Source organism: Hippopotamus amphibius, chromosome 12, assembly GCF_030028045.1.
Source record: "Hippopotamus amphibius kiboko isolate mHipAmp2 chromosome 12, mHipAmp2.hap2, whole genome shotgun sequence".
Classification (NCBI taxonomy): Eukaryota; Metazoa; Chordata; class Mammalia; order Artiodactyla; family Hippopotamidae; genus Hippopotamus; species Hippopotamus amphibius.
The window spans coordinates 78,748,288-78,767,030 of record NC_080197.1 but is presented as its reverse complement, the minus strand read 5'-3'; the positions used below and the strand labels follow the sequence as shown (position 1 = coordinate 78,767,030).

General features: G+C 53.5%; 2 protein-coding genes across 4 annotated transcripts; both read right to left on the bottom strand.

Annotated features, from left to right (window-relative positions):
* Positions 1-1,154: 1,154 nt before the first annotated feature.
* On the bottom strand, positions 1,155-5,777 carry TEX52 (testis expressed 52). The gene is made up of 3 exons (XM_057704148.1): positions 5,706-5,777; positions 4,128-4,678; positions 1,155-1,443 (listed from the first exon to the last, which is right to left on the bottom strand). The coding sequence occupies exons 1-3, from the start codon at positions 5,775-5,777 to the stop codon at positions 1,155-1,157; spliced, it is 912 nt and encodes a 303-aa protein (XP_057560131.1).
* A 660-nt stretch (positions 5,778-6,437) lies between these two features.
* FOXM1 (forkhead box M1) lies at positions 6,438-18,597 on the bottom strand. Of its 3 annotated transcripts, none has more exons than XM_057702887.1 (9): positions 18,454-18,597; positions 15,894-16,442; positions 15,147-15,298; positions 13,754-13,954; positions 12,592-12,720; positions 11,929-11,973; positions 11,314-11,383; positions 10,992-11,167; positions 6,438-8,361 (listed from the first exon to the last, which is right to left on the bottom strand). In XM_057702887.1, exons 2-9 carry the CDS (start codon positions 16,393-16,395, stop codon positions 7,351-7,353), a joined length of 2,286 nt encoding a protein of 761 aa, XP_057558870.1. In that variant the 5' UTR covers positions 16,396-16,442; positions 18,454-18,597; the 3' UTR covers positions 6,438-7,350. The 3 variants fall into 3 exon arrangements, with proteins under 3 accessions (XP_057558870.1, XP_057558871.1, XP_057558872.1); XM_057702888.1 differs by having other exon boundaries at positions 8,323-8,730; XM_057702889.1 differs by lacking the exon at positions 6,438-8,361 and adding an exon at positions 9,181-9,724.
* Positions 18,598-18,743: the final 146 nt, after the last annotated feature.

Sequence of the window (18,743 nt, the reverse complement as noted above, 5' to 3'; positions counted from 1 at the left end):
CGTCACTTGTTTCTTTTATTTATTCCATTAATTTTTGCCCTAGTGGCTCCCACTGTGCAGAGGACGAAGCTGAGAGCTTGAGGGGAATAAGGACCCGCCCAAAGAGCACATGGCTGGTTAGCAGTTAAACCAAGGCTGGAACCCTGCTGGTGTTTGATTCCCAGGTGCCGATGGCTTGAGAAAAGTGGGCAAAGAGGGCAGTGGGCAGAGGCCAAGAGAAGTCCATCTGGGGAAGGTCACTGACATGGGGTGTGACGGGGGGGAGGGGAGGGGGGAGGGGAGGGGGGGTGGCCCCACCATACAGCTTCTCCCTCTCTGGCCACTCCCCGCTAAACCCCCGCCGCCACTCTCCACCCCAGCCCATCAGCACCCTTCTGACCCACGTCCTTGCCTGCCTCCACTTGAGGCCACTTGTCCTTGCCCCCCAGTCCCACCCCCATCACAAAGCTGAGGCATCTCAGGTCAGCAGCAGCACGGGCTCAGGCCCTGACATGATGCTCGGGGGCGACTGCTCCCACTGTTACCTTGACTCTCCACTGTGTTCCTATCCCTCCACCGAGGCCTGATCAGCCTTCCTCAGACCTGACTCTCCATCCTCCAGTAAGGTCTTAGCCTGACCTCTGCTCCCCCAAACCCTGTGTGGGACCCGCAGCCCAGCAGAGTTGCTTCTGGGCTTTGTCCAGACATCAAATGCTCCGGGGAGGGGTGGAGTAGAGGTTATTTTTGCCTAAGAAGCTTCCTGTATCCTGACTAATCCCAGTTTTGTCCCAAATAGGTTATGAGAGTGGAGGTAACTGATCCATATGTCTTACAGCACGTCCCCCCCGCCCCCCACACCTGCATGCACATCTTCTCCCTCCCCACTCCTAGGCTGTCTCCAGGAACTAGATCCCCTTCTGCTCTCCCCACCACTCCCCAGTCCTCCCACCTGCCGTGAGGGGGTCCTCCAAGGAAGACAGAACAAATTAGAATTTCAGTAGTCTCCAGGAGCCTGAGATACAGGTGAAGGTGGGGAGATGGTGTGGAGGCTCTGTTCTGCAGAAGCCCAAGTCCTTCAGCCACCCAAGGCTTCTTGCTGAGGGTATATTGGTTGAGAACACTGCAGCCTGGGGGCCCGTGTGCCCCCTGCAGTCCCCACCCATCTGGAGGCTCTTCTAGATGTGTCCCAGTCTTCTCTTTCTCGTTAAGGTTTTGCCAGGATGGGCCCTGGAGAGATAGTGGAGGGGAAAGGCCACCCGGTCTGCTAGCAGGGTTTGGTAGCTCCTCACCAGGTCCTGGCTCAGAGGTGCACTGGGCAGCAAGGCCAGCTTGACCGCCTTCTCCTGGTAATGAGGCAGCGGGTTTGGGCAGGGCCAGCTCCTGGCAAAATCATTGGGAAGTGGGTTGGGCATGAGCTGGAGGCCCCCAGGCTCACACCTTCCACCAGCTGAGATGTGCCGGTACCTGTTGGGGGAAGGGGTGTGGAGAGGACAGAAGTCAAAGGAGAGACCCGGGTGAAGTGGAGGGGGTAGGGGGTGGGGTGGGCGGGAGGAGATGCTGCTTTCTGCCAGCTGTCAGCCATCAGGCTGTGGGGACCCCTTCCACCTCTCTCCCCGCCTGGATACTGGCCTATGCCCGATGGCCTGCACCCTGCATGTGCATTGTGGAGTTGGGCTGGTGAGATCATGTTATTTGGTTGGTCAGTCTTTCACCCTTTGGACACGTGGTGTGTAACGGTTCTCGCTGAATGGCAAGCCCCACCTCCTCCAGCAGCGCAGTCCAGGAGCCCTCCCGGCTCTGCCCTCCTGCCCTCCGACGCTGCTCTCTTGGCTCCCTCTTCTGCAGACCTGCAGCATTCAGCTCAACACTGGGAAGTCCACTTTTTACAGATCAGAGTTGAATAGCGGCAAATCCCAGCTCAGCAGGTATCCCACCCCTCACCCCCCATGTTTGCTGACTTTGGTTTACATCAGAGGCTTGCAGGCCTGACTGCGTGTTAGAATCACCCCGGGAGCTTTTCAGAAACACCAGTGCCCGGCACGGCAACACCCCGCGCTGCTCCCACCCCGCCCCGGCCAGTCCAAGCAAGTTAGACTCTCCTGGGTGGGGCTCAAACCTCAACATTTTTTTAAAGCGGCCCCGGGTGATTCTAACGTACCACGAGTGGAGAGCGGCGGGGGTTTGCGTGTAAATGTCCTGCTTCACTGGGAAGATTGAGAGCGTCTTGAAACCCCGTCTGGTTAGTTTGCTCAGAACATGCTGTCTCACTGACCTAGACAGGGTTTATTTTAAGTCCCTCCAGAGCTGCTCCGAAGGGGCGGCAGGAGTGGGTGGGCTTCCCCTCTCACTCTCTCTTGCTCCCACCTGGTGAACTTCACATGCCTTTCAAGGTCCAGCTCCAATGCCGCCTCCTCTGGGAGCAGCAGAACCTTGTCTGAGCCTCACTCCATTCCTGTTCCGGGGTTGGGGCTACAGCAGCAGAGCGGGACCCTCCTCGCACGGAGACAATTCGTTGAGCCCCTTCTCTGTGCCAGGCACTATGCCTTTTAGTCTCCAGGCAACCTCACATGGTACCAGGTACGTCTCCAATACACACCTGGGGGAGGTGAGGCTCAAGGAATTTAAGAACATTGAGGTCGTGTCGCAGGTTTGTAATGGTTGAACCTGGTCCAGGTCTGTTTGACTCCCAGGGCCAGGCTGCTTCTGCCACCACGTACATACATTTCCTGTGCGCCGAGCACGGTGCCAAGGTTTCGTGGATGATACTGTATTTCTCTCCTGCTGCCTTTATAGAACGTTATTTTGGAGGTGGCTGTGAACTTGTCTGACTCCACAGTCAGGCAGGAGGGGAGGTGGAGCATGGTGATTAGGAGTGCAGCTGCGGAGCTGTGCTCCCTGGGTTCAAATCCCAGCTCTGCCCTTAGTGACTGTGCAAACGTGGGCAAGATACTTGCCCTCTGTGTGTTTCAGACGCCCCACCTGTGAAAGGGGGTTGGTAACACTAGCTTCTATTCAGGGAGTAGTGGGAGGATTAAGTACTATAGTAAAGTGATTAGAACTGTTTGGCCGTGAGGTTTTTGAGCAGCGATCTCTCTTCTCCACGTCTGTGTGTCCAGTGTTAGACAGAGCAGCCGTCCGTGGTCTGCGTTGCGAGGACGGCAGAGAGAAGCCGAGGTCCTAGTAATGTCTCAAAATCACCAACTGTTGGCTTTTTCTTTTAAAGATTAAACACCTCCGCAGCCTCCCGTGCCAGCCCCTTGGGGCTTCTGTCAATGGCCTTGGGCTTGGAGTTGGAGGCATTTCTTCGTATTCCTCTCGCTTTTTCCTGCCACCCACGCCCAGCGCCTAGATGGCAGTGGAGTGCAGACCCCCCCCCCCGTGCATGCCCGTGATGGGCAGGGAGGGAGAGCCCCTCCACACGCCCCCTCTGCTCACACCAGCCAACCCTCCTCTCCACCCTGCTGAAGCCTTCCTCCCCTTCCAGCCTCCATCCCATTTCCTCACGAAGCCTTCCTAGGAGGGCGCTCCAGACAACACCCACTCCTCCCTCTTCTGAATTTCTGTAAAAACTTCTGTTTTTGGTACCATGATTTCATGCATGCATTCGCCTGCTTATCTTCACTCAGTGAGGCAGGCACAGCATTCACCCCTCTCCCCGCATCAACCGCGGAACTGAGTCTGGAAGAACTAAGCAATTTGCCAAAGTGACACAGTCTGGAGTTTAATCCAAGCTTCTGCCTCCAGCTCTCGGCTCTTTCTATTAATAATCGATGCCCTCACAACACCCGCTGTCTGTCTCACGCTTTGGGCACTTGGCATGCGTGGGCCGGTGTTGAGAGCTGTCTTTCCACGCACATGTGTCGGTACCTGCCTTTGGGAAGCTCCTTGAGGGCAGGGACTGAGTGACATTTCTCTGTATCCCTGGGGGCTGGCAGGCATTACGTATGAATACACAGCTGTGTCGCCTACATTTTTGGTAAGTAATCAAGCCCCTCCCATGGCCATGTTCCCTGGCCTCCACCCCCTCCCTCCAGCTACGTTTGGACAGAGCTGAGTTTTCAGGTGACCAGAGGACGGAAGGTAAGATGTCAGAAAGAGGAATCGGAAAAAGGGTTGGGCGGGCTCCTTGAGGAGGGAACTCCTCTTACTTCTTGAGGTTCTTCAGGGTCAGGATGTTGCCGTTGGTATCAAGTGGGGGTGCCCTGACTTCGCTCCTCAGCTTGAGCTTCTCCACCTCTCTTAGTTCCTTCACTGTCCTGAGAATCACCTGGTTCTTCCTCTTTGTGTCCAAGAAGATAGGAGTACAGGAGATGAAGGCCAAAAAGCTGTTTTGACCCATCCAGGAGGGAGGGGGCACGGGGGGTTCTGCCGGGGGGCAGCGGCGGGCCCTGGAGTCTGTCAGCCAGCGCCAGACGTTGCTGTCGTAGGGCCTGTCGGGCCTGGAGGGGAAGGTGGCTGGCAGACGCCCCACGTCCAGCCACGTGTGGAAGCCCCAGGTGTGCTGGGCCGCATCCTTCCAAGGGCAGGCCAGTCGCTGACGCACCTTGGCCTTCGCTTCTGTGCAGGGTGGAAGCTTCAGGGCCAGCTGGTGATAGCTTTGCTGGGTGAAGCCGGGCAGCTCCGAGGACTCCCTGGGGAGGAGGAACTCACGCTGAGCCCACGTGCAGGGGTTCAGGAGAGTCTCACGGGCGTGGACCATCTAGGGAGAGACAAGGGAGCCTGGGGGCACTCAGCGTCTCCACCCCTGGAGAGGACAAGCTGCCGGCAGCCTCCAGACCTGATTCTCATCAGGACCGGGTGGCCTGGCTGGGAACTGCTTCTGTTCCCGCCTTGCCCTCAGAGCGTGTGGCTGCTCGGTGTGGTCTGCACACATCCTTACAGATTGCTCTCTGTCCGTCTATCAGGTTTTGGTTTCTCAGCCTCTTTCCTCAACTGACACTTTCCCACTCCTCACTCCTCCCGATCCTGGGGCTCCTCTCTAGGCACATCGGGCCTGAGAAAACGTGAGGGAAAATGCCCCTACACTCCAAGCAGAGTATAGAAGGGAGATCATTCTCCAGGGAATGGGGTCAGTGCTTTTCGGTCCCGGCTCCTCCCATCCTTTGCTTCTCTGTCTTTGGTGACTTTCCCTGACGTCTCATTAAGATACAAGCAAGCGTAGGAAGCATCTAGATGTGGGTTCCTTCCCGTTTTGGTGCCCACACCCCCCACCCCCGCCATGAAATAAACAGCGGCAAATATATACTTGACATGTTGCTAAATACTTATCCACATCTCATTTAACCCTCACACCCTGTGAGCAAGTGTTCCTGTTCCATCTCAATGATGCAAAAAGCAAGGCACGTGAGGGTGAATGACTTGCCCAGGGCGGCAGAGCTGGGACTGTCTGCGCTGCTCAGGACACTAGGCTCCTCCAAAATGCCTCTGCTTCTCACCTGCCCCAGGACGTTCCTGGTTCCAAAAACTCACCTGTTCCTTGGGCCCAGTCCCCTAAGTCATGTCTACATGGGCACCTCAGGGGTGGGTCTGGGAGCTGTCATAACCAGACACCTCCTCTCCTCGGCCCTGAGCGCCATGTTCAAGGGGGCATAGGATGAAGATTCACGGGTCAGGAGCTCTGCTGCCCCGGAGAAAGCATGGCCCACCTAGGGGCGGTCGGGGGTGGGGACAGCCCCTCACCCCGCAGGGTGCAGAAAGGTAGCTGGAGATGTGGCCCTGCCCCCTACCTTCAGGAAAGGTTCTCTGACACGGGATGGGTCACTCTGCCCTCTAGGTGATCTTTGCAGGTTGCTGGCCATTTTTCTGGGCTTTCCTGCAGAAGGGGCAGGTTTGTAGGGAAGAACTTCTTGGCAGCATTGTTTGCTGCTGGGGTTGCTATGGTGATGCTTCCTGGGTGGAGACACAGGGAGGAGGCCCTTACCTCTCCCTGGGAGGGCTCACCAGTCTCTTGGGCCCTGGCTGCCTTTCAGGTGAGGCAGGTGGCGGATAGGATTCATAACAGGAGCCGCTTCAAGGTGGGTGGGGCTGGGGGCGGGGGGTGCGGTAGAAAAACAGGGCTGGCTGGCTCCCAGGTCTTGGGTTGGGGGTAGAGGTGGTCTTGAGGCACCTGTAACTGGGCCTATCCTTCCCTAATGTTGGGGGACTGGTATCCCTGGGTAGGCCTTTCTTCAGGGAGCCCTGGAAGGCCTAAGTGACCCAGCAAGTTCAGAGGTCACTAAAAGAGGCCGGCTGTCCAAGACCAGCATCAGGAAAACTGCCGACTGACTGCTGAGTTAGGGAGGTTGTGCCAGGGTGGGGGAGGGAGGTGACAGGGCTGCAGCCCTTGCACTCTTTCCAGGGCTCCGTGTTGGCTTCAAGTCCTTCATCTTCCCGGTCACCACCATTTTCATCATCACCCACTTTCCTTCCCAACACCCCCTCATGCCGTAGGGACCAGACACCAGCACGCCACAGACCAGCATGTGCCCCTGGGCTTTATTGAGCAGGTAGTGACAGTAGTGTTCTGGAGCTGGGGCCCAGGGAAGCTCTCTGCAAAGCTGCAGTGCCAACTCAGGCGGGCGGGCAGGCAGGCATGCTGGTCTCCTAACGTGTCTCTCTGGCACAATTAGGGACCTTATCAGAGAAACATCTCTCGGGCACATCTGGGCACCTACGCTGCTCCAGGTGCCTCCATCCCCCCACCCCAATTCAACGCTTGACCCACAATAAGAGACCCTTTCACCAGGATTTCTTCTCGCAGGAAGGCTGACTTGGAAACGTGGCCAGGTGGGAGGGAGGGGCAGTAAGAGGGACCCTGGCAAACAGACCCACTCGCCTGGGCCCCCACAGTGAGGAACCCTCGAGGGCGGGGCCTGGAGGGAACCAGGCACTGCAGGCCTCTCTCCTCCAGGAATCAAAAGCAAACTGAACCCTGTTGTCATCCCAGCTCCCTTCTGGCTGTCTCTGGATAATGACCTGAGGAGAGAGGCTCACACTTATAATTAGAGGATAATCTGGAGCATACACACCATTTACAAGGGCCACCCTGCATGGAGCAGCGAAGGTGGGGGGCTGCTGGGCACAGACGCAAACAGTCTGGGGGGCTCCTCATCTCTTCTCACCCTTGTTTTCACTGTTCCCACCCTCAGCACCTGGTAGGGAGTAAGGAATCAGATTCTTGGGGAGTGGGTGGCACAGAGACTGGTCACCAGGACCTTGATGCTTGCAGAAGGCCCAGTAGCAGCTCCAGTCTGACACCTGCCTTGGCATCGCCAGGCCAGGGGCATTGGAGGAGCAGATGGCCCCCACCTGCTGTCCTGGCGCAGAGGGCTTGGAAGGCTGGCCCCATGAGCAGCTGGAGAGCTGACAGCTTGAGCGGCAGGGATCCCATCTCTACCGCAGCTCGGGAATGAACTGAGCCCAGCTGATGCTGTCAGGGCCCAGCGGGTCCTCCTCCAGGCCAGGGAAGCTGATGTCCAGCAGGATCTTGCTGAGGCTGTCATTCATCGTGTCCAGGACCAGTCCTTCTGTCAGAGATCGGTTGGCCGAGAGGCCAGCCACCTGCGGCTCGGGGGAGCCTGGCCTGGGGACCTCCACATCTGAGGGGGGACAGATGCTGAAGGGGTCGGCAGTAAGGTCGAAGGGCTCTGAATTGAGGAGCTCTCGGGGGGAGTCAAAGAGGGGGACACTTTTCAGCGGGGTGGTGCTGAGATCCGCCAGCTCCAGGGAGTCCGGCAGGGGGCCAAAGGCACCCTGGGGGGTTCGTACGGGGCTGAAATCGAGCCCCCCCACTTTGGCTGGGGGTGTGAGCCTCCAGGACTCAGGGGTCACGGGGAGGGCAGATTTGCTTGGGGTGGAGGAGATGGGCAGTGTCTCCTTAATGGGTGTCTCGAAAGGGCCCCCCTCCTCCTGGGAGGAGCCAAGCTGGGAGGCAGGCTGGGAGGGCCCTGCCGTGGCTTGTCGGGAAGCCCCGAGGCCCTCGGAGAAGAGCAGCTCGGGCTCGTCCACACAGGGGGGCAGGAGGTGCTGTTTCCTTCGAGACCGGCTCATCTCCCTCCTCTCCCTGCGTTTGATCACAAGCAGGTCAGAGACACAGCGGGAAGGGGACTTGGGCCCAGTGTAGGACTTCTTGGGCCTGGGGGTGGGGGAGCGGGACGAATCCTCCCAGGAGTGGGATGATTCCTCCTTGACGGACGGGCAGGGCGAGGGCCACTCTTCCAGGGGCGGGCTCTCGACTTTGATGGGTCTCCCTAAGCGTGGCGTTTCCTCCCCGGGCTGGACTTCCTCCTCCTTGATGGATTGGACTGGAAGCAGAGGAGAGAGCCCTTCTCCAAGGAGGAGCTTCTCCTCTTTCACGGGTCCTGCTGTGGGCAGAGGGGCGACCCCCTCGTCTGCTAGCAGCACCTGGAAGGGAAGCAGGATAAGGTGAAAGCAAGGCCTGGAGATTCAACCAGGCACCAGGTGGGACACAAGTTTAGGACTAAGACGAGTGACATGCTGTTACTGATCCTATTTGTCTTTTTAAAGTCGTAAGACTCTCAAATCTGAGACTATATGATGAAGGTGGTAGTTCAATTCTGGGGGTAAAAGAGCATTTCCTATGGTGCTAGCATAATTAGCATCCATCTGAAAGAAAATAAAACTGTTTCATATCACATACAAAGACAAACAGAAAAATTAAAATCATACAAATCCTGAAAGAGAATCTAGGAGACTACATGTACAATCTGAGGGTGGGGGTGACCTTCTTAACCAAGACTGGAAACCCAGAAGCTGTAAAAGAGAAGAGAGACATATTTGACTACATAAAAATGTAAATCTTACTGTGGCAAGAGAGACCATAAACAAAGTTGAGAAGCAAACAAAAGAAGTACAAAATATCTTAAAAGATAGGTTAATATTTTAATAACAAAGAACTCACAAATTATTCAAAAAAACCCTATAGGAAGATGGCCCATGTCCCTAAATAAGCATCTCACACTGAAAAATTCCAAGTGACCAGATGTGGTGAGCAGGTGTGACTTACCGATAAGCAAAGGAAGAGAAAATGAAACAAGATGTCCTTCATACACCACAGAGGGGCAAATATTGAAAAGACTGATGATACCAACTGCTGGCAAATGTAGGTCTTGTTGGTGGATATGTGAATTATCACATTTTTTTTTGGAAACCAATCTTGGAATATTTAATAAAATTTAAAATACCTGTCCACTCAGCAATCTCATGTTTGGTTGTCTACCCCACAGAAATAAAAACACTAGTAAGAAAGATACTTACAAAGATATTTATTGCAATGTTGGTCACAGGGCAAAAAAAAAAACTAGAAACATAATGTGCCCGTGAAAGTGGAATTGTTGGAAAATTTACAGCATAGCCACACAAAATGGAATATTATGTGGCCAGTAAAAAACAATGAATTAGGGACTTCCCCAGTGGTTCAGTGGTTGAGACTTCATCTTCCAGTGCAGGGGGCACAGGTTCAATCCCTGGTCGGGGAACTAAGATCCCACATGCCGTGTGGCATGGCCAAAAAATAAAGTTAAAAACAAAAATTAAAAACAAAACCAAAAAACCACAATGAATTAGAGCGATGCCAAGTGACTTGGAAGACCTTCCACGGGGCAGGAGGTGTGTGTAATACGATCCCCTTTTCAACGCTGTGTGTGGTGTTGCGCATGTATAGCATGACTACGGCGCCCTGTGTGTGCACAGCACACTAAGAGCATGAACGAGTCATGGGAGAAAGCATGCTGAATTGTCAACATGGCTTCTCACAGGGAGCAGGGGCGATGTGGGTGGAGGTGAGGCAACGGGAGGCAAAAAGAAGAAAAGGAGAAAAAAAAGACTGCATTGAAACAAAAACAGCATACATGCTAGTCACAAGAATGCATTTATGTAAAATTATCTATGTTAGGATGTATACTTTTTTTTTCTTTAAGGCCACCCTCTGTGGCATGTGGGATCTTAGCTCCTTGACCAGGGATTGAACCCGTGCCCCCTGCATTGGGAGTGTGGAGTCTTAACCACTGGACCACCAGCAAGTCCCCTATGCTGATATGTATACTTTTGTGTATACTACGATGATACTTTTTTAATTAAAAAAAACCCAACATAAAAGCAGGGACTCCCCTAGTGGTCCAGTGGTTAAGGCTCTGCACTTCCACTGTAGAGGGCATGGGTTTGATCCCTGATCTGGGAACTAAGATCCCACATGTCCCACTCTGTGGCCAAAAAATCCCAGAAAACCAAACAAAAAGAAAAACAAAAAACAAAAGCAATCCCAAGTCTCTCTATCCGGAGCCCCTGTTGCTTCCATCTCCTCGAAGGGGGCAGAGGGGCCCTTCCTGTACTTGTTACAGGCCAGCTCCTACTCACAAATCCTCCTCTACATCACAACACGGTCTTAACTCACCATCCACACCCCTTGCGCTAGACCGTGGATGCTCAACCAGGAGCAACTCCCCCCAGGGGACATTTGGCAACACCTGGAGACATTTTAATTGTCACACCAGGTGGTACTCCTGGCATCTAGTGGGGAGAGAACAGGGATGCTGCTAACATCCTTTGGTGCACAGGGCAGCACCACCTCCCGACCCCCAGTAAAGAATTATCCAGCCCTAAATGTCAGCTGTATGGAGGGGAGGTTGAGAAACTGAGAGCTAGACTGACCCATCACTCTATCGTTGTCACTGGGTACCTCCACGGCACGCCTATTACAAGGCCCTGTCCACACCTGTTTGCTGCCCAAATCTACTTTCTAAAGCTTACTTCCCTTGTGAACTCTTCCCGAACCGTCCCAGCCCATCTGTTATAATCTCCCTTATCTGGTTCTTATAAACTCATCAGGCATGTGTGGGCCTTCCAACAACACTTACATCGTATAACAAGTTCCTTCTTAGCTCTTATAATGCTACTGCATCTTCCTATGTGTTGGTGCCTTGTCTACCAACTACATGTATAACCTTCTCAAGGAACACCTGGCAGAACCTGTAACTGATGGGAGTCTCTCCTCAAAAAGAACCCGAGGCACTGACCTTGGGGGCGATGCGGACTCGTTTGCTGTGGCGGGCGAGCTCTGAGCTCATGAGTGAGGCTGCCAGGGGCAACGGCACCTTGACTGAGGGCTGCAGCACCAGGGACTGGTTCACTGGGAACTGGATGGGCACCAGGTACGAGCTGACCCGCGGCAGCAGTGGCTTCATCTTCCGCCCTGGGAGGGACCGGGATGGGTCAGGAGCGGAGTCCAGGGACAGGCCCCTTCCCAGCCCTGGGGTCTTCGCTCTCCTTCCTTGGGCTGGGACCCCCGAGTCTGCTCTCTACAGGTATGCCCCCAGGACCAGGCCTCCCAATACTAACGTGAGCCCACGGGGAGTTCAGTCTTGATGGCCATGTTCCGACGGAGCTCAGGGTTGGGTCGTTTCTGCTGCTGTTTGGGGCAGAGAGGGAGAGAAAGAGACCCGGGTCAGGAAGGCAGGGGGACCAGGCAGGCGACCCCACCAACTGCTCCAGTACCGGGCATGGAGCAAACCGACCGCCTGGCCCTGGGAAGGTGGCAGCACAGACACACGGCGGCGGGTGGTCCTACCACGTCATCCAGGTGTCCTCACCCCCGGGACGCAAAGCATGGAGCTCTATGAGGAGCAGAGAAAAGCCAGGTAGGGAAGTGAGAGCAAGACGGCCGCCCGCCAGGCCTGTGCCATGCACTGTGGTCGCCGTCCTGCAGGGAGCCTGTGGCAGGTCCTCCTGCCATGCGCCGCTCTGCTGGGGGCACCTTGATGAGCCCATGGGCGCGGAAGGAGGTGGCAGGCACATGTCCTGATGCCCGGAAGCTCAGGTGCTCTGTGTTCAGCACTGGCAGGCACAAGGCCACAGCCTCCCTTCCCTGCTAATGTCTTGTCCCTGTCACCGAAGCCATGCTGAGCGTGGAAAGGAAACAAGGCCGAGACCCAAGCAAGAGGGAAAGAATCTTACTGATTCCAAGTGCTCGGGCGATTGTGGAGACCCTGGGTCCAGTGGCTGGTGGCGGTCAGGCATCATGGGAAAGAAACGAGACGGAGTTACCACCAGTGCAGTCAAGCTGACCAGACTGGGCAGACCTATTCCTGACAGACGCCAAGGGCCACCCTCAACAACGGTCCCTCCCGGGAGGATGGGGGCAGCTCGCGGCAGGCTTATGGGCTCTCCAAAACCCCAAAGCAATCGCTTCTGAAAAGAGATTCTGGGGGCTCCGTTTCTGCTCTCTGGCCTAAAGAAGGGATTTTTAAAAACCAGGTTTCCCAGACTTTCTCTGTAAGAATCACCTGAGAGTCTTGCTAAAAATACATATTTCTGAGCCCCCCCCAGGCCTACTGAGTCAGAAGCCCCAAGAGAGGGGCCCGGGAGGCTGCATTTTAACAAGTGTTCCAGGCAGTTCTTATCACAGGGCAACACTGCCCTGGGAGGTCCCCTTTTTCGGATCAGAGAGTCCTCTCCGTGGTCTGGTCTAGCAGAGAAGTATGCCATCCCTTACGGGCTGGCTGGCCTTTAACTCTGCCCTGATAGGATAAGCTCACCCCCAGAAGGACTTGTTTCCTTTTTCAATGGCTCTCATGACCTGCAACGCTGGCCCTGTGTGCACAAAACCAAAACGTTTACCTTAAACACCTGGTCCAGCGTCAAGTAGCGATTGGCACTGGGGTGAATGGTCCAGAAGGAGACCTTGCCGTTGGCAGATGTCTCGCGGACGAACATGTCATGGAGAGAGAGGTTGTGGCGGATGGAATTCTGAAAGTAAAGGACGCCACTCATCAGCTATTTTGGCTTTGGAAACACAACCTCCGAGGTCCCCTGAGGAAATAAGGCCCAGGCTTTGTGCCCTTGTAATCTTGCCTATTGGCAGCTCTTGTGATGCTCTGCACAGCAGAGCCAGCAGCCTGAGCCACTGACCCGTCTGTCCAGTGGGGACAGAGACCGGGGCCGTTCCTCAGGTGGTGATAAAACAGAGACCTGGACAGCTGTCAGGGTCTGGGAGAGAGGAGTGAGGCTGCGGGCGGTAGGGCAAGAATCAGTCGTCAGAGAGGAGACTGAGGAAATTATGATGCCGGGGAGTTCCCTGGTGGCCTAGTGGTTAGGACTTGGTGCTTTCACTGCCGTGGCTCTGGTTCAATCCCTGGTCGGGGAACGGAGAGCCCACAAGCCGCGTGGCGTGGCCAAAAAAAAAAAAAAAAAAAAAAATCATGATGCTGGGGAATTTCGTTGAGGTGAGAGTGTGAGGTTGATTGTCCTATGTGGGGAAAACAATACAAAACCCCCTTGGCCTGGGACGGAGCATCTGTCGGGGCACGTGAGCTGTGGCTCTGAGTCCCGTGTGAGCTACGTCTCCCAGGCATCTCAGGGTTCCCGTGAACGCGAGGAAGAGCAGATCCCTGCCTTCTGGAGAAGAGACGTGACTTTACAGGAAGTGAATCTTGGATTGTGAGGCTCACAGATTTTTTTTTTAAATTAATATCTTTTCACAAAACTACGTAGACACTCCAGCTGCTGTTCAGTGTAGCACAGAAGTGGGCTCCATGCTGCATTGAAGAGTCTCTGTTAACTCAGGGTAGCGACAGATGAAGTGGTTACCAGGGCTGTTAGTGATGATTTTGCCTGGATTCAGCAGGATCAAGTCACAATCCAAAAGATACGATTGTTTATGGTTCTAGCATCCTTAGCCCTTAATTGCTCCCTCCGCACCAGACACAGACTACTGCCCTTCCATGTAGACAAACTGTCGGGCCGGAGCGGCCTTGACTGTGGTTGTTACGGGACACGGTACCTTCCAGCCTGGCTTGGCAATGTGCTTGAAATAGGGGAAGTGGTCCTCGATCCAAGTGTAGATGTCTTTCAGGGTCATGCGCTTCCTCTCCGTGCTGTTGATGGCGAATTGTATCATGGCCATGTAAGAGTACGGTGGCCGCTCAGACACTGAGTCCGGCCAGGATGCCGATGCTCCCGGGGGCCCCTCAACCTGAGGGCTCTGAGAAGCCAAAGGGAAAGAGAAAAGGCAATGACACAGAGAGTTCACAAGACCTCCCCCACCCTGCCCCACCCCAAAGAACGTCCCCTAGAGAAACCCTTTATCCCATAGAATCATACTGAAAACACACTCGTCTGAGACCACTATCCCACAGAATAAAATTTTAGGATTAGGAAGACTCTTAGAGATGATCTAATCCAGTCTCCAAACATAGAACCACTTCTCTGTCATCAGTCATTTTTTTGAAGATACTGCCCAATAATAGGCAGAAGTCCAGTCTTTGTCAGTTGAAACCTCTCTGGAAAGTTTGGGTACATACTATGACTCTTAAAGCATCAATTGTGTGCTAAAACTATACCCATTTTTCAGACTTGAGGGTCAAGGGATCTAGGTCTTAGTCTGATTCCTACTCCTGATGTGATGTGAATAAACCCATTTCCTTTCAACATTTGTACAAGAGAAATATTCCCAAGAGTGTGGGACAGACAAATGTCAGCAGAGCACACATCTGGCTAAGTCTTAGGCAAATATCTGATCATCCACATTTTAAAAAATTGATCTATAACTTTATAAAGTACACAAGTTCTAAGTGAACAGCTCAACTTGCACTTACGTACACATCCACGTAAATTTTCCCTTTTAAAAATTGTTGAATGACAGATTAAAGCGTACATTCAAAAGGGCAACCAAGAAAAACAAACCCAGGCCACACAAATATGTTAAATCAATTTTGATTGCTGGAGAAGCATTTAAACTCACAGCTAACTCATTTTATTTGCTATTAATACATCTTCTAACAAGACAATCTTGCTAAAAATGCTGTATTTCTTTCATACTGTTGGGATACCTCTTTAAAGTTCAAGTTGCTTTCCAAACCGAGACCTCTTCATTATTTCCTGAATACTTACTAAGTACCTAGTGAGGGCATAGTATTAAACCCAGTGCTGACGGGGTACAGAGTGAGCCAGAGGAATCTGCCCTCAAGGAAATTTCACAGCCGGGGGGCGGGGGGGTGGGAGGTGGGAGGGGATCCCAGGCAGAAAGGGAGCTGTAAATTATGCAGAATCTCACTAAATAAATTGCTGATACCAGAACTTGGAAATTCTGCTCCACAGGCCACTTGATCTATTTCCCTTCTTAGAAATTCCCTGCACCAGCTCTGACTGCCCTAGTGAGTGATGGGACGGTTCACCTTAGCCAGACTCTGCTCCAGGTGACGATTCTCCTTTTCCTCCACCTCTTGCTTGATGCTGCAGGAGCCCAGCCCATCAGAAGTCATCTTTCCAAGCCACTGGATGTTGGTCAAGCTGCTGTCTAGTGTGCAGCCGGCTGCCTCGCCGCCAGCTACAGGGGGAACAACCGGAGACGCCACTTAGCTGCCTGAGTCTGAGCCTGGCAGGCCCACGGAAGCTGGTGGTTAGGGATCACCTGTCCAGGACCTCTGCCCTTAGGGAAGGGGAGCACATGCTGAATCAACTGTGGCCCCTCAGGTACTCTGCCCTGTTAGGATTCTGGGAGAAATTCAGCAGCACAGTTCAAGCTGCATTTCAATCTGAGCCACAGAAATCAGTCAAGGCAACCTTACCAAAGCAGGATTGAGCACCTCAACAAAGAAAGTCAACTTTTCCTCCTCATGCTTTCTCCTTTATTAAGATGGAGAAAGCTTCCTGCTTCCTTAATGTTCAATGCAAAGGATAACTAGAAATAATAAACAAATCCTTTTCCAATATAAAGGTTATAGAAATGCTAAATTACACTGCGATCCTTTCCACAGTGCCCAAAGGCACTGGGTCAAGGTTTCAGGATGAAGAAAGGCAAGACTTTCCCCCAGTTTCAGGCAGATGCCTGTGTGTCCTAAGTATCAACGTGGTGGACTGCGGTCCTCACCACCAGAGAGGGAATGCTGACTCCTCACCCTTTTGCCTTACAGACCACATACCACAGCTCTCCCATCTCTGCCTGGGAAGGGCTCCAGATGGTCTAGGAAGATTCACGTCCCTGGTTGCAGACTTTGGTCCCAGGGTCTCAGTGATCACTTCTGTCCTCTTGGAATCATTGCTGGTTTGGCCTTGAGGCTGGGGTCCTAGAGGGTGAGTGGGGGCTTCCCCACAGCTGATGAGGATGAATTTGTTGGGCCCACTGCTGCCACTCTCCTTCCCTTTGGCGGTCAGTGCTGTGATGATGCTCTGGATATTGGCATTCTTGGGGACGGCCACCACTTGGGTGTTGGGCATGGTTGGGTGGTTAATGATCTTGATCCCGGCTGGAAACTTGCAGGCATTGGACTCTGCCACCTCCTTGGAGGCCTGCGCTTGAGTAGGCTCTTGTTGGGCAGGGGGCCTCTTAGGCTCCTCTTCTGATGTGTCACTTGGGGCATTCTGAACAGGAAGGGGCAGCCTCCGTCTCTTGAGAATCAATGGCCGACGGGGGCTGGTTTTCATTATGAATCTGTGCTTTCATTCGCCATTGAGAATCACAAGCATGGACCCTGGAAAGTGCAAGAGGCAGCAGGAGGTCAGAGGTGTGTTAGGTTGAGAAGGAGGTTCTGTTAGGGAGGGGTCTTCCTTGTTACATAACCAGGAGCATGCCCCCTGGGCCTTTGTAAAGACCGTGGACAATAAGATGAGTTCCACTGACAAAACTTAAAACTGAAGCAAAGAGAAGAAATTCGAAGGGGGTAAGTGGGATTAGGTTGGCTGTAGGTCAACATAGTCAAAGCTCTGGAAGCTTAATGTTTTGGGAATTCCCTGGCAGTCCAGTGCTTAGGACACTGTGCTTTCACTGCCAAGGGTGTGGGTTCAAACCCTGGTCGGGGAACTAAGATCCCAGCAAGCTGTGCGGTGTGGCCAAAAAGAATGTTGAGCTACAAAAACAAGCAGGGAAGCTACAAAAATGTGGAAATGTCTCATATTGCCTACTGAAACACAGATCAATTGCAGTGACTGTTGGGACAGGAATGCTGGAATAGGACATTGTGACAAAACTCTGATCCCATAATCCATTCTAGCATAGAACACTTATATTATTTATATCATCTACTTTATGAATTAAAGGATCTGAGCCCAGATAACCAGGAAAAAGGAGTCTTGTACCATTACACTATTGTCACACCATTGAATAAATCATCTCCCAGTTCACAAGACCAGATAAAAGGGAAACTGCTCTACTCAAGGCCCAGGGTAACGCTAAGGGGTAACATCATTTCACGGGCTATTATCCTTGTATTGCTTAAAAAAAATGCATTTTACTTGGTGTACCCCCCAAAAAATAATAAATAAATATAATTTTTTAAAATGCATTTTTCTTTCACAATTTGTAAACTATTTATATAGTGACATTTTAGTACTTGCATGTGCTTATTCATATTTTGACTTTCTAAGCATGTTACTGTATTACTTAGTTTCTGTTCCAGAACCAAGACCATAATCCCCATCTCCTGACTGTGCTATTATCAGCGTGCTAAGGTAGTTTTGTAGTGTTAAGGAAAATAGTTTTACCTTTTAAAAATTGTGTTTTGTCGATTTTAACAGATCCATGGAATACTCTACTATTATGTAAAGTTATGAAATTCTACTGCGACGTACTCTGAGAGACAGAGGAATGGTCTGTCCCTTTTTTTTTTTTTAATTTTTTTTTGGGGGGGTACACCAGGTTCAGTCATCTGTTTTTATACACATATCCCCGTATTCCCTCCCTTCCTTGACTCCCCCCCCCTCGAGTCCCCCCCACCCTCCCCGCCCCAGTCCTCTAAGGCATCTTCCATCCTCGAGTTGGGCTCCCTTTGTTATACAACAACTTGGTCTGTCCCTTTTTAAGGATATCTGCGATATCCCTAAAAATGACTGTCACACTCGTCTGACATTTGCCATCTGCTTAGAGTCCACAGAACCCCTCCACTCTGCCTTCCCATCCTTTATATCTAGGTTTCCTCTACCTTCAAATCTCAGTTTTACTTCCACCTCCTATCTCTTCCGGCCTCCCTCCCTCCCTCCCTCCCCCCATCAATCAGTAGATACTAGTATTCGCTCCCCACCCCCAAAAGATATCTTCCTGGTCTAAAGTTTAATCTTCCCTTCTACTCTGACCAGCTTCTTCCTACCACTGCCAACGCTTTCTAGCCCAGAGACTTCCGGAGCGGCTCCCGGGACCCACCCCCATCCAGATCAGGGCTAGGCTGCGGGGGTCTCCAGAACCCGGAGGAGGGTCCTGGGAAAGGGTGGAGTGGAGGCCGGGCTGCCTAGAGGTGAGAGCACCTGGGTGCAGGGGAGTGTGCAAACAGGTCGGCCCCGGCTCCGAACACAGTAAGCTCAGTGGGACCCCAGTCGCCATCGGCCCGAGCAAGCGGGCCGCCCTTCCTCCCGGGGACGCTCAGCGGGAGAGGTGAGGAGGGCCGGGAGGCTGAATGCAGCAGCGCCGCGCACCGTCGCCAGCCCCTGCCAGAGCCAGCCCTCCGCGCCCGCCGGGCCCCGGCGCCGGCCTCCCGCCTGTCGCCCACTCACCTCGCTTGCACCTCCGGCCGCGCCGACTCCGGGCGGCTCCGCGCTGCTACCACCTGCGGGCCGGGCCGCAACCCCGGCTGCGGGGCGGGGAATCCCGAGATCCCGGGCGGGGGGGGTGGGTGGGTTCCCGGGCCGGGGCCGGGGGTGGGGTCCCGCTCTAAGGCTTTCAGTTTGTTCCGCTGTTTGAAATTGGCGCCGGCGGAGCGTTGCGGTCACGTGACGGGCGCGGCCAATCAGCGCCGGCCTTGTCTCCGCGTTCCTCCTGGCCGCCGGCGGCGGGCGGGGCGGCG